We start from the raw sequence: 15,989 nt of genomic DNA on the forward strand, positions 1-15,989 counted from the left end.
ATTGCTTCTGATATTGGTCTACATGGGCGGTCTAACGTGTTTTGCATGTTCACATCAGCTGAACCAATTCACATGATTAACTATTTGGTTTTGGTACGGTGCAATCAGGTCTAATTTGCAGCATTTGCTAGACTGCATTTTAGTCCACTTGGTATGGACCAAAGTCATTGCTACACTGCAATCAACCCGGAATGACCCCTAACCGAAAGTGGTTTTGGTTTTTTACCTGAAGTACATGGAACCAGCACAGCAACACCTTTGCATAAGGAAACACTGTGTGTACTGCATTGATTTCTTTCATGTCCCTATCTACCATGTCACATCTGCAAAGGGAAATATAAAAAGGAAGTAATACTTAATCTGTCTATCACTTCGTAAATTAAGAGAGCTGCATACAAAGCTGATTGTACCGCTACAAAGCCCATGTGTAGAATTGTTGCTCACAAATGTAAAAGAAACGTACGCTCCACATCTATTGGCACGAGTTATTGAAGGTGCTCCTGAGGATTTACCTTTTGGTTTATTGGACCTTTCACATTGCCACTGAAAGTGATTTTCCCATCTTTTTTTGATAGCTACAAATGTGCCAGTTCCATTCTCCTTAAGACATGTCAAGTGATTTTGCATAAAATCCTCTCTTGAATCTCGTTTTACAATATGTATCGTTCTCTGCACACGTGCGTCAGACTCCTTGCGCAGAGAGTCTTCAAGTGATGAGATCCAGAAACGTTCCATTATCTCACTAAAAGGAAGAAAAAAAAACATTAAACAATTTCTCAGTGATGTGTGTCATTCCGTAACAAATCACTCAGAAAAGTTGGATTTCGACCCACATTTAAAGGAACCTTCTGACGTACATCATCAATTCACCTCCTAAGAATAAAACATAGAGAACAGCCTTATGCAAACATTAACACAGTGCCCATCAAATGCCACCAGACACATGTGCCCATTATAAACCAGCCTGCCAGGCATGTGCCCAATTTAAACACCCAATATAAACCAGCCTACCAGGCATGTGCCCATTATAAACCAGCCTGCCAGGCATGTGCCCAATATAAACCAGCCAATGTAAACCTGCCTTCCAGGCCTCTGTGTTTTAACAACAGTAGTCTTACCAGCTGGTAAATTAATAATTTAGTTTAGAGTAACCAACCTTGTTATTCTGTTACCAATATTTGCTTAAGACATAGGACATTAGCATAACTTCAGCTGACATGCCTGGTAAGTTTATTATATTTTGTATTATCATTTTTAACAGCAAATCAATTATAAATTATGTGTAACTGAATGTTGTGGATCACTGTGAACAACTTGCACACACAGTACAGCATAAATACTATGCTGCACATAAAGTGAATAATTAAAATATACGTTTGAACAACAAAACGAGGCAAAGTTAGAGATTAAGCATCACTAAAATTTGAAATGATAGCTACACTTAAAAAAAAACGTTATATAATACAACTTAACAGAAGAAGATATTCATATTTAAGGCGTAACTCAACATATTTGAATGCCTTTGTGTGCATACGTTCTGCTAAAAACGGTGTATTTTGAGAAGCTGAATAAAACATCCTACCTTTTTCATTCCAAATCTGTTCTGCTGCAAAACCTTGGCGCGCAGTTTTCAGTTTGAATGTGAGGGCGTGGAAACAGGCAGCTTTTGCCCTTAGAAGGCGTGTTTCCTTTGTGATGTAACTGAGGAGGCGGGTTTTCGCAGAGAGCTGTTTTATTATCTGCCTAATAGGCAGACCTGCTTGCCAGTCGAAGTTCGGGCAAACTTCTCTCCTGTGCGTATAATTACTGAAATCTATGCATGAAAGGCAACGGCAGCAGCAGAGCCGCTCCGATGCCAATCGCCATACCGTCTACACAAACCGTTTGTTCTGACACAAGCCACATAACGTACAATCAGCGGGGCTGAGCAACAAGACTGTGAAAGTGATACCTCAGAACACCAAGGAAACAAAAAGCTGTAGATGAGAACAGGGTATTTTAAAAATACACCGGTGGCTGCAAAAACGTACTGACAGCACCACGAGTTTGACAACACATCACAAACGCATGCTTCACTAGTGTGACAAAAATGTTGGTTACTTGGTCCCCGGTCTTAAACAGAAAGTGACCGGAAAAGTACTTCTCACAACTTTGTTCACATACAACAAACAGTTAAACCATAGCCGCCAGGCACTACTATATCAATACTTTTTAATGAATACGTCGTTAAAATGTAGTCTATGGTAAGCTTCTAATTTATGTTGGAAAACGTCATAACAAAGGTGTTTTAAACCAATAAAACAGCAGGTAGTCTGACTCCAAAAAGTAAACAGAAAATAAACACAAATAAAAAGGACTTAAAAACAGTTTAAACAAGTCATTTTATCTGAGGTATACATAACGTACGGGTTACAAACGCGGAAAACACTAATACTTAGAAAAGGTAGTTTTTGCATTGAACGTCAGGCAAGCGTAATTATTTGTAATAGGAACTTACAGATTTAACTGTAGCTTCCCCAGGAACATGATGCAAAAACAGTTTTAATACGATGCTACCTTAGAAGAGCTCACTTCTGAAACGCACAGCCACTGACATTGACTTTGTTGTTTGTTTTTCCTACCTTTGATGATCATAAAGGATGTGTCCAGGTGAAAATCAGCGTTTCCCGTGAAAAGTACAATCTGCCGCAGAGAGTGAATAGTAACACTCTCAAGTGGAAGACGTGTTAAACGAACGTGATGTTTCCTTGGGTGGCTAAATTATCCAATGGGGGTATTAGGTGTCAGGGGTGTACTATTCATTCATAAGTCATGACAGGGTTTTCTGAGGCAGAGTGGATGAGTAAAAAAAATAGAGCAGCCAGATTCTCTTTGTGTGTCTCTGGGGTTTAGGGGGTGCAATATGTTTTGGCTTTTGATTAATAATTAGCCATACTGATAGCGTTTTGCTTAACTAGAGTCTATTTAGGATTAATATTGCTTTTATATTGCGACTCGATCATTTTATATGAATAAAGGTCATTTTAGATTTTATATCTTATATTTTATTTTATTATCGTATAATAATTGTTGAATGTATTATTCATGTACACGGCCGGGATTTTGTAATATTTATACACAACCAATTCATATGACTAAAAGGCAAATTACAGTTTGTAATGGCGTACGCGACTTTAGTGTTCACTTTATTGAAATATACGATGTGCTTATTAATACATGAATTAATGATGGCTGGAATTCAATAACTGCAATATTTCTTTATTCTGTCATTATAGTTATATGTTATCTATCTATCTAGCTATTTGTCTGTCTGTCTGTCTGTCTATCTGTCTGTCCCCAAAGTGTCCCAAAATATATTGTAGATATGATGTAGGTATATTGTGTATAAATCACACAGGGATGGGACAGAATCCTTGCTATACTTTTATTATTATTATTATTTATTTCTTAGCAGACGCCCTTATCCAGGGCGACTTACAATCGTAAGCAAATACATTTCAAGTATCACAGTACAAGTAATAATACAATTAAGAGCAAGATAAATACAATGACTTTGGTTCAAGCAAGTACAAGTGTGACAAAATACAATTCAATAATACAGCAGATAACAGTGTCAGTGATAGTTACATCAGGATATGATTAAATACAAAATACTACAGATTAAACACTTGGCAGATTACAGTATTCTGAAGTATAGGATTAAATGCAGTAAAATAGGGGGCAGATAAGAGCAAGTAAAGCACATTTAAAGGGGAAAAACAGAGGAGTTCTACAGGTGCTGTCTGAAGAGGTGAGTCTTAAGGAGGCGCCGGAATGTGGTCAGGGACTGGGCAGTCCTGACATCTGTAGGAAGGTCATTCCACCACTGCGGAGCGGTCCCTGCAGTTGTGTTTGTGTTCTGTAATCTCCGCTGTCTATGTTTACGTGTGTTTGTTCCCTCCCGCTGTATTCCGCAGCTGCTTTGTTTACCTTTAGTGTATGTGTTCCTATGTATAATGTAACCTGTCTGTTTGTCTTTTTTTTTTTTTTAACAGACGGCCTTATCCAGGGCGACTTACAATTGTTACAAGATATCACATTATACATTATTTCACATTATACAGATATCACATTATTTTACATACAATTACCCATTTATACAGTTGGGTTTTTACTGGAGCAATCTAGGTAAAGTACCTTGCTCAAGGGTACAACAGCAATGTCCCCCACTGGGGATTGAACCCACAACCCTCCGGTCAAGAGTCCAGAGCCCTAACCACTACTCCACACTACCCCACACTGTCTTCCCTGGTCTGTTAAGATTGGTTGTTATTAGTCTGTCCCCATTGATCCTAGTGTGTGGATGAGGGCCAATGGGATATGTGCCTGAGCCCTGATACCCTATTAGCATAAGGGGGATGGGGCTAATGTTATAAGAAGGCGCTGCGACACCATCTTGTTGTTGTATGGAGTAAAGTGGTTGAATGCAGAGAAGCAGACAGAGCAGTGGACTCTGGTGGGTGCGAGCTAGCGTCCGAAAATAAAAGCATTGAACCAAGAACCAAGCGTGTCTCCTGTTTTCTGCCTCCTGTTGAAACGCTACAGTGGTGTCAGAGCGGGATTTGAGATGGAACCCCCGAGCGTCAAGCAGGAGAGGTTAAGAGATGGAGAGATGTACCATGAGCTGGAGCAGCTGCTCCAGTGCAAGAAGGAGCTCGGCCTGATGGAGGGACAGGCCAGGTTCAGTGAGGAGAGACGAGTCTTGGCCAGCGCTGAAAGACGGTGGTCACCAGCTGTAGAGCACATGGGGCCCAGCTGGGTCCCGCAGAGTGCTGCGCCTGATACCCGGAGCCAGGAGAGATGAGTCTTGACCCGCTCTAGAGAATGGCGTTCACCAGCAGCAGAGAGCATGGGATCATGCCGGATACCTGGAGCCAGGAGAGACCACAGGCTGATCAACCTGAAGGCGGCGACAGTACAGCAGGACGGCAGAGCGCAAAGTTGCCCAGCTTTGATGGCACCACGAACTGAGAGGCCTTCCACGCTCAACTAACTGTGCTGGGTAAGCTGTGCAAGAGGAGCGAGGGTGACAAGGCACAGCAACTGACGGCGGCACTGAGAGGGGATGCCCAGATGGTGCTGTTGAACCTGGTCAAGGAAGAGATGCGCAGCTACCATAACCTGGGTGAGACCGCCTTCGACCAGGAGGTCTGGGTCCAGGATCAGTGCATCCTGGGGCTCAACTTCCTTCAACGGGCGACAGGGACAGTGACCGGGGCGGGGCCGTCTCTCCTCCTAGATGACCATTACCATCCCCAGCGCAACAGTCACTGCATGAACCCTGGTAAATGCCAGCCCTTTCAAGGGCTCCTGCAATGGGCGCGATCCGAGAGAAGAACACAGAGGGATGAAAGAAACAAGCCACCCCCCACCTGGAAATGACAGGAAGCCACCTCAATGAAGCCATGGGGAGTGTACCGGTGCAGCAAGGAGGGACTCAAGGAGCAGGAGAGCGACCAACTCCTCGCACTCCTACAGGAGTTTGAGCACCTCATTGCAGTCAGACCGGAGGATGGAGGATGGACTGGGATGGTCCAACACCAGATCGACACTGGCCGATTCCCACCCAGTCGGGAACCACCCCACCGGCTGCCCCTGTTTCGACACAAGGTGGCTGCGGGGATTATCCAGGAGATGCGGGGGGCTGGGGTGATTGAGCAGAATGCAGAGAAGCGGACAGAGCAGTGGACTCTGGTGGGTGTGAGATAGCGTCCGGAAATAAAAGCATCGAACCAAGAACCAAGCGTGCCTCTCCTGTTTTCTGCCTCCTGTTGAAACACTACAATACTGTCAATAGGGTCTACTGTGGTGAAGATAATTAAATTGTTTTCAAGGGAAGGGAAGTTGAGAGTTGGAAATCTGCAGTAAAGTGTGTTCTCCAGAGTCAGCACATTTGAAACTGCTCTCTGTGAAACACCATGCAGAAGCACCTGCCAACTAAGCGCCTATCCGCCTCTAGCAGGCTGTCAGATAAGCCTTGTTCATTGTGACTAAAAATGACTTTTTTTATATCCCAAGAATCCCAAATCAGGGGGAAACCTGGAACAGCCATTATCTACAGTGCATGCTACAGCTTAGTCGCTCCCAGTAGCAGCTGGTGGCTGTAGTGTTCCACAATGTGTGAGTTTGCTTTGTTTGACAAAAGATGTGTCCCCTAGTTGTTCAATAAATTATATTATTACCCAAGTAGTATCTATAAAATAAACAGCAGATACTGCATGGTTCATTATGGAATAATACTATCACTCAAGACTAGCCTAATATCACACAAGTGGCAAAGGCAAAGTTACTATCTAATACTAAACATAGTACAAAATGTGAAAAAGAAGTACAAATATTATTAGAATACACTTTATAACAAGAACAGTTTCATCAAGAAATATTGATTAAGATATCACAATGGTAACCCACTTTTGCAGATAACGTTATTTATGTTTAGACTGTGCATACTGTATAAAAAGAACGTACTGGTGTGTTAGAAACTGAATTATGTCTCCGCCTAGTGGACATTACAATATTTAATCTCATTTTATTGTTGGGGGAAAATAAATATAATTTTCACTTTTAATTGGGCTTAGTGTGTTGAAAGAAAAGGTTTCAGAAATGAATGTACGGTGGTTTAATACTATGGTGGTTTGCTTTCATACATAATACATGTCAGTGACTTTGATAGAGGCCTGAGAACAAGCATTTAACTGGCAGGCAATTATATTCCAAAGACTGCACAAGTTTATGTTTCATAAGGAAGTCTCAGAAATGATGAGTCATTTTGGGGCTCCTGAGTGGCGCATCCGATAAAGGCGCTCCGTGTGGAGTGCAGGATGCGCCCTATAGCCTGGACGTCTCCGATTCGAGTCCAGGCTATTCCACTGCCGACCGTGGACAGGAGCACAATTGACGCATTGTCCTCCGACGCTGTAGTTCTGAGGTGGCTGCATGGTGGGCCTGCAGTGTGTAAAAGAAGCGGTCGGCTGATGGCACACGCTTCGGAGAACAGCTTTTGTTCGTCTTCGCCGCTTCCGAGTCAGCGCGGTGGAGATAGCGGTGGGCTGAGCCTAAAAATAATTGGCTATTCCAAATTGGGGAGAAAATAATAAAAACAATTGGTGACTACTAAACTGAAAAAATAAAAATAAAAATGATGAGTCATTCAGGACCAGCAGATTTTCACCGCCAGCTTTCCTCAAGAACTTCAACTAATCATTGTGGATGGTCCAGTGTCATCCTGGCTGCCCATGGCGGCCCTGTCCCTTATTGATTCTATGATGGCTGTTGTTTCTAAGTATTAATGAAGTATTACAATCTGTAATTCATATTCATATTCTGTAATTCATATTCACGATTGCTCTCCGGGTGCCTGTGAAGAAGATTTGTTGATGCCCTACACTTTCCCAGCTACCCGTCCATTTCAATGGAATACCTACCCATTGATCATGGTATGGCGCTTTGCATAATGAACTTAGAATTATAAATGTAGTATTGTAATATGAGATGCCTCTATTGTGATGTTACTCACTGAAATACTTAAAGAATCTTTTCATAACGGGACAAGTAGACGCCGTTGTAATCTGTAGCTGTAGTCAAAATAAAAAAATAAAAACTTTAGGGAGATCTGCAGTCTATATGGTGTGGCCTTGGCAGAAATGAGTAATACTTTAGACCTACTGCATAATTTTTCAATACTCAATTCACTGGAGACAGAAACCTGGCATGGGTGGAGGCTGCTTACATTTTGGTACTCTGCAATTAGTTGCATCCGGTTTGAAAGCTATGAAAGAAAAGATGTGCCACATTAGCACTGTTTATGAAGTGGAATTGTATGTTGGGAAAATGTATAGTAAAATAAATCTCCTTATTAGAAAGTAAGATTGGTCCACTTCCTTGCTATAATGCAAAATCCTTTAACCCTTGTTTGACCTTTGTTTCTGAAACTATGTAGGTAACCCTTCGGCCATTCTTCTCTTGAAAGAGCTGTTAAATGCCCTCATTAATGAGTGGCCAAGATGTCACATGTGACGAAGAATGTCATTTAGTAAGAGAGGCAAAAGGAATTTGAATTAGGACCAATATACAGTGCCCTTGGCTGTGAGGCATTCATATTTCATTTTGAAGCTTTTCTTTATACCAGATGTTTAAGACTAGGGTAGGGAGTGATTTACTTATTAGATTCTGTGACTGTAATTTGAAGCAATTATCTCCAACGAGATTGTGCTTTGTTCATGTACCAATTAGCTGAACCTTTGATACAATATGTGCCCAGAACTGAATACCGTCTCCCTCACAAGTATCAAAATCGGCACCCAGGTCTCAGATCTTTTTATACATTGTGCACCCTGTTTATACAAACCAAAACTAAGTACTCAATCTTAAACCATTAATGAGAACACTCCTCTCTATATTAAGGCTGCTACTTTTACATTTTCTTTTGTAAAGGTGCATATAACCTGCGGTAAACTCAACTGCACCATTTAAACGATGTCTGGGGCCATGTAAAGAAAAAAAAATACTGGTATAATAAATGAATATCAGAAAAAACAATACCTTTCAATTGGTCATTTAAGATCATTTCACATTTACACATTACACACTTTTCTATTAAGGTAGAAAAGTAAATTAAACACATAAGAAAAATATATTTGCACACACATGTGCTTCTGTGTTGGGAGTACAGAGCATTCAAAAACCTCATGGCTAATTAACATAAAGCTCAATCTTAAAGAGTAACTGTATTCCGAAAAAATATGTCCCCACTTGTTGCTACAACTGTTTAAATAAGGTACCTCTAATTTTTGTTTTCATTGTTAACATCCTGACAACTTTTTACACTTATAACTTCAAAGTCTGTTTCAAAGCTCTTTTAAAAATGTCCGCTCTAGTGCACTGGGGTTTGAGATCTGTCCTCTAAATCACTGGAGGAAGAGCGCTGGCTTTTCTGTTCCGTACCACATCATGGATCGTTATTGCTGTATAACCTGTTTGACAATGTGGTTAGTGATCCAAATTCACCATGAGTGCACTAGAACATATATATATATATATATATATATATATATATATATATATATATATATATATAGTAATGACTTGGTAAGAATGGAAGTGTGAAACAGGCGTTCTTCAAAAGCAGCAATCACTTTTATTTTGCATTAAAGAACAGGCTACATACTTCTTAGCAAGACAGGTTACTTCTCCAACTCTCCACTCCTGTCTAGCATGCAAGCTGCCTCTTACAGCCCACAACCCGTACAACATTGCAGGTTAACCACGACCAATCAGTGGCCACTATCAGCCCCACTCCCCCTGGCTCCTGCAAGGTACATATAATGATCCTGCAAGGTTGCACCAATAATCCAGTATAGGGGAACATGTCTGCAGCAGGGTAAGCGCTCCTACGCATGGGAAGCATGGTCGCAGACCATGCAACTTTGCTCTGCAAAGCACTTCAAGCACAGACGCATGCACAAAGTCCCAGTGACAGCCTTTTGTTACAATATATATTATTAGTGATTGTATTAGAGGCTCATATATCATCATTTGATCCTCAACTACCTTTTTTCTATACGGTCTCCTTTTCCAAACATAGATGAAAAAATTATGATTTTAAAATGTTGACTGCATCAGGATATACAACATAAAAGCTTGGCTGTTGAATAATTAACTGGAATGTCATTGAGTAAAACAGAAATATATTGGGGAAAAGAAATACAGACGTTTCAGCAGTTTAATATTAGTTAATGTTTTTTATTAACATTTATTATCAGTAAACTAAAGGGAGATATTAACACTGTTGTAGAACAATCTTTTCTGAATTTGCTGTGGGACAAATTAATAAATGAAGTGTTTCTCCACTGCAGTGTCAGCAAATGTTATTACTGTATTTATATAAACCTTTATAGAAACAAAAGAAAAATATTTTCAGTAGAATAAGATTTTGTTTAACAAATCTAAAACAACACAATGATAATACCAGTATTTGATGTTTTTCAGTTCAAATACCTTACACAAAGGATGCAAAAAATGCACACCATTTCATCAAAAAACAAGTTCTGTTATATTATACAGCAGAGAAAATGCCTTGAAAAGGGCTCATCTCAGCCAGTTAAAGTATGTTCTGGGTTTCACAGTTTAACCTTGTGAGGAGAGTGACACTGGTAATATATAAGTGCTTGTGCCGTAATACTTTCCTAAAATAATAATTCACTTTGAGAGACTTTGACTATAGTTCAGATTGCCATCACATTATAAAACAGCAATACAAAAATGAACGCCTAAATATTATAAATGTTCTCGTTAATTCTCCCTATTGTGCAATGATACGTACATAAAAAATCCAATAAAATATCATAATATACAAATACAGAATACAAATATGTTCTAAATGTTTTACATGTATGTGTTTAGTCTTTGACCAGGTAATCAACCTGGCAACACCTGAGAAAATAAAGGCAGCTTGTATTGGTTGCCAACAGGCCCTTATACATTGATTTGAGTGAAAGACAACCCATTTTTCACAAAAATAATTTAGTTTAACACATTTTTCCATTATTCTTATTTTTTATTTTAGCTTTTCTCTTCACATTTTTTAGTAAACAAAAAAAGCACAAACAAAATCTCAACGTGTTTCGACAGAGTCTTAATCATGAGTAAACTTAATTTGATACAGAGGAACACCCCTTTTTTTTAAACTCAATTCTCCACAGGCGATTAATCACCTTTACGTCACAAACCTTCAATTGACAATCAGAACAATCAAAAACAACTGAAATTAATAAGTAATTAGGTACAGAAATGACAACAGAAGGCAGAAGACCATACTTTTTTATATTATTTTAAACACTCAATCTGTACGTCAACACAAAACTTTTCATACCACTAAATATTCTTTTACTAAGTTACTTTTTTCTTTTTACTCTGCAACTTGAATAATGAACAGAGGTATATACTGTATACATACAAACATACATTCTACAAAAAATACCCATATTTAAAGTCTTCATTAAGGCCATGTGGTGGAACAGAATTAAAAAAAAATATCACAAAAGTTTCCCTTCTCAAGAGTTGTTTGTCAACTGAGCCATCTCTTAAAAGGTGATTAATAACCTGTGGAAAATTGAGTGTATAAAAAAGGGGTGTTCCTCTGTATCAAATTAAGTCTACTCATGAATAAGACGAAACGCACTGAGATTTTGTTTGTGCTTTTTTGTTTTCTAAAAAATATTTGAAGAGAAAAGCTAAAATAAAAAATAAGAATAATGGGAACAATTTGTTAAAATTGGTTAAAATTCAGCGCAATAGACAATGCAGCCATGCTCCAGTAACAAAAGCTATCCCTACTATCAACACATTAATATCCATAATTCTATTTATTTAACAGTTGGCATTTAAAAACTTTAGACATGTAGTTGTTACATGTCTTGCATTTTTAAAATCATTACTGAATTAAACATTTTACCAGCGTTGAAAAATCTATATGTAGCGATCAATTATATATATATATATACACACACACACACACACACACACACACAGTATATATAGCACTGTATTCATCCTATTTTTTCCTTTTCAAGCTCAAGTAAAAAACGTTTGTGTTTTTGCTTTCGTCACTTAGTTTAGGTTTATCAGAGGTACATGAATTAAAACTGTACCTCTAAACCTAAGTGAATTCATGCAAATCATGAAGGATTGCCATACAATTTAACATAATTAAACAAAGCAACGTCTTTCTCTTAACTTAGCAATAACTGAACTATGCAATTTACAGGAATATAAACAAACAAACAATGCATAAAAAATAAGTTTATTTCAGAGATAGTCTCGTTTAGAAAATCTGGAACCTGGTTGCCGGTCTGAAAAGTAACTGGAATCTCTGTACTTGTTCAGATTAGCCTGGCCTAAATTAATCACATTTCAAGACATTAATTTTCAAGATCTCTAATGAGTTTTTGTTTTCTTGGGAAACTACAAAATAATTAATTTACTAAATTGATCTGAGTGGAATGGAACTGCTGATTGAAGAAATTCAGAGACTGACAGATGACAATTATAGTAAAAGGCTGTTTTATGAGATAAGAAACAGGTTTGCCCTTTGTGCCAATTGTGCTGCACTGTGTGTTGGTTTTGTGATGTGGAAGCCGAGGGCTTAGGACCACCATACTCCTTTCATGTGTGACTTAAACTGGATTTGAAGTCAAGCATTCAGAGATGTAGTGTGTGTGTATTACCAACACACCTATTTCCATTAATATTCTGCATTTTGACAGGTTTGGTAAACTTAATTTGTTGACTCTAAAACAAGTATGTCGGTACATCACGCGCCATTAGAAAATAAGAGCCGAACTGTACATGTAAAAATGTAAGTCTGATATACCTATATACTCAACAACAGACAAAGGATAACAGTTAGATGTATGTGTGACATACACAATATGTAAGCCCCACTATATTCCACAGCAGGGAATAATAAGGCAAACAAATTAGTTTAAATAGTATTAGTGATGTGTAATTTTTCAATAACGTCAGGACATGTGATGCAAGCTAACTGCAGTCTGTATTACTTCTTCGTCTTCGCTGACAGCAGTGTCCAGGTCCTTGTCTTTGCGCTCCACTTGTTGTTCTTTCACAAATTCCTTCTGTATCCTCTCCAGCTCCAGCAGCTCGGCTGTCAGCCTCTACATGTGAAACTCTCGTCTGTTCTTCAGCAGCTTCATAGGGAAGGGATTCATATCATTAAATGCTATGTTCATTAGTTTCCTAAAGACAGAAGATACAGAGAAAACAAAATGCCACTGATGAAACAACTGCAAAGTTAAAGGACCTGGGAACTCTACATTTTTCCCCCTTTCAAAAAATACACAAATAAATAAATAAACAATAAAGTATGGGCCTGCCAAAATTAAATTCATAAAAAGACACAAAAAGACAAACATACACACTTGAGAAACAATGCAGTTTATTTTTTAATTTAGTCGTTGCCAATTATTTTTTATTATTTTCTCCCCAATTTGGAATGGCCGAAGCGTGTGCCGTCAGCCGACCCCTTTTTTTCACACTGCGGACTCGCCATGCAGCCACCCAAGAGCTACAGCGTCGGAGGACAACGCAGCTCTCGGGCAGCTTACAGGCAAGCCTGCAGGCGCCCGGCCAGACTACAGGGGTCGCTGGTGCGCGGTGAGCCGATGACGCCCTGGCCGACCTAACCCTCCCTCCCCCCGGGCGGCGCTCGGCCAATTGAGCGTCGCCCCCTGGAAGCTCCTGTCCTCGGTCGGCAAAGGAATAGTCTGGACTCGAACTCGCAACGTCCAGCCTATAGGGCACATCCTGCACTCCACGTGGAGCGCCTTTACTGGATGCGGCACTCGGGAGCCCCACACAGTTCTAACAGGAACAAAAAATTTAAGTCTGACATACAAAGTTGTTACTTGCTAATTTTATAACATAATTGTTTAGATATTGAACCCATTAACTTCTACAGTGTATCAATCTTCAGGTGGTCCAAATCAGTCAATGGCCCCCTGTCTCTTCACAGCCGGCACTGCCTGGATTCTTGTCTAATACTGAAGCATGACTGGCTGCATCTAAATGAATGTGTTTGTATTTCAGGTTTAGTGGCTGGGCAGAGGAGAAACATGGTGATTGGATCAATAATTCCAATGAAAAGGCTTTGAAAACTAAATGGAAACATATTTCTGCTGCTTTACAGTCATTGTGAGAAAGCTCTGCCAAATTATTATCATATAATCCCAGTTATTTCACTGAAAATCAAGAGAAAGCAGACTGATTGATCCAGTTCCGTGCTACAGTATAACAGAAAATAAATGTTTTCAGTAAATAAAAGGCAACAGAACCTTGGAATTATTCATCCTTAGGATAACTTATTTTTACTAAGACCTAATGGCAAGAAAATTCTGTTTTTAATAGGATCTTAAATGGCTGGTTTCACAAACTACACTTAGTACTAATCTTGGACTACCTTACATAAGATGACGCCCGCCATTACAAAATAAGAGCCATGACCTACGATAAACAGTATGTACATATAAAAATGTAAGTCTGACATACCTATATACTCAACAACAGACAGAGGATAACAGTTAGATGTATGTGTGACATACACAGTATGTAAGCCGCACTATATTCCACAGCAGGGAATAATAAAGCAAACAAATTAGTTTAAATAGTATCAGTGATGTGTAATTTTTCAATAACGTCAGGACATGTGATACAAGCTAACTGCAGTCTGTATTACTTCTTCGTCTTCGCTGACAGCAGTGTCCAGGTCCTTGTCTTTGCGCTCCACTTGTTGTTCTTTCACAAACTCCTCCTGTATTCTCTCCAGCTCCTGCAGCTCGGCTGTCAGCCTCTCCATGTGAAACTCTCGTCTGTTCTTCAGCAGCTTCATAGGGAAGGGGTTCATATCATTAAACGCTATGGTCATTAGTTTCCTAAAGACAGAAGATACAGAGAAAACAAAATGCCACTGATGAAACAACTGCAAAGTTAAAGGACCTGGGAACTCTGCATTTTTCCCTTTCAAAAAATACATAAATAAATAAATAAATAAACAACAAAATATGGGCCTGCCAAAATTAAATTCATAAAAAGACAAAAAGACAAACATACACACTTGAGAAACAATGCACAGTTCTAACAGGAACAAAAAATGTAAGTCTGACATACAAAGTTGTTACTTGCTAATTTTATAACATAATTGTTTAGAGATTGAACCCATTAACTTCTACAGTGTATCAATCTTCAGGTGGTCCAAATCAGTCAATGGCCCCCTGTCTCTGCACAGCCGGCACTGCCTGGATTCTTGTCTAATACTGAAGCATGAATGGCTGCATCTAAATGAATGCATTTGTATTTCAGGTTTAGTGGCTGGGCAGAGGAGAAACATGGTGATTGGATCAATAATTCCAATGAAAAGGCTTTGAAAACTAAATGGAAACATATTTCTGCTGCTTTACAGTCATTGTGAGAAAGCTCTGCCAAATTATTATCATATAATCCCAGTTATTTCACTGAAAATCAAGAGAAAGCAGACTGATTGATCCAGTTCCGTGCTACAGTATAACAGAAAGGAAATGTTTTCAGTAAATAAAAGGCAACAGAACCTTGGAATTATTCATCCTTAGGATAACTTATTTTTACTACTAAGACCTAATGGCAAGAAAATTCTGTTTTTAATAGGATCTTAAACAGCTGGTTTCACAAACTACAATTAGCACTAATTTTGGACTACCTTACCTAAGATAACAATAGGTAGTTCAGGATTAGTGCTAATCAGGGCCTGTGAAACCAGCCAATTGACCTACCAGTTAAATTGTTCAACACTTTAATAATCTGCTTGCAAACTGTTCATTAAACAGCTATACATACAGTACATCTGTTTTCTAAGCTGCAAAGAGGACATTATGTGGGTCTGTGAGGTGGGGCCTCCATTACCTGTAGGAAGTGAATGGTAAAGAAGGACTAACAGTTTCATAGTGGATGCATGGTAAAGCTCAGTAAACTGCAAAATCACTGTTCACATTTACCATCATCAAAATGGTACAAGACAGTTTATTGAAATCACTAACTTTACTAGTGGTTAAAAGCATGGCAAGTGAGTGAGATGAGTGTGAACTGTTTATACAGTCTGTGATTGACAGCAACTGGTCTGATGCGTCTGCTGTACATTATCATCATCCTCATTCTGCCTCACCTGCCATCAGAGATAGTTTTGGTGAAAAAACGGAGGTATTGGTAGATTTCCAGATTGTCGTGAATTTTTAGAATGTCCTCTTCATTGTACTTAAAGAGGGCCAGTGCATAGCGAAATATCACCTGGAAACAGAAAGAAGGAAATACTGTTCAGGTTAAAAAAGAAGGATACTTTCACTCATCAAGTCGTCACTGGACTGAGCCCTTTTATAATTAATTATATTTTACTTATTTCCATGTTTTTC

At 39.1% G+C, this 15,989-nt stretch overlaps 2 protein-coding genes across 9 annotated transcripts in view; one reads left to right on the forward strand and one right to left on the reverse strand.

Moving 5' to 3' along the window:
* The window catches only part of LOC131737777 (uncharacterized), a 38,472-nt gene that overhangs the window by 17,434 nt on the left and 5,049 nt on the right, over nucleotides 1-15,989 (forward strand). The gene's annotated exons all lie outside the window — the stretch shown is intronic.
* The window catches only part of LOC117421256 (TBC1 domain family member 2A-like), a 29,040-nt gene continuing 22,810 nt past the window's right edge, over nucleotides 9,760-15,989 (reverse strand). For 5 of the 8 annotated variants that reach the window (XM_059028976.1, XM_059028971.1, XM_059028966.1 and 2 more), the window contains 2 exons: nucleotides 15,746-15,867; nucleotides 12,975-14,483 (listed from right to left, as the gene is read on the reverse strand). In XM_059028976.1, the coding sequence (XP_058884959.1) occupies nucleotides 14,249-14,483; nucleotides 15,746-15,867 (357 nt within the window). In that variant the 3' untranslated portion in view covers nucleotides 12,975-14,248. Of the gene's footprint in view, nucleotides 12,793-12,974; nucleotides 14,484-15,745; nucleotides 15,868-15,989 lie in introns of those variants that run through there. The other 3 variants (XM_059028978.1, XM_059028982.1, XM_059028989.1) reach the window with 3 other exon arrangements.

Source organism: Acipenser ruthenus, chromosome 1 (assembly GCF_902713425.1).
Source record: "Acipenser ruthenus chromosome 1, fAciRut3.2 maternal haplotype, whole genome shotgun sequence".
Lineage (NCBI taxonomy): Eukaryota > Metazoa > Chordata > Actinopteri > Acipenseriformes > Acipenseridae > Acipenser > Acipenser ruthenus.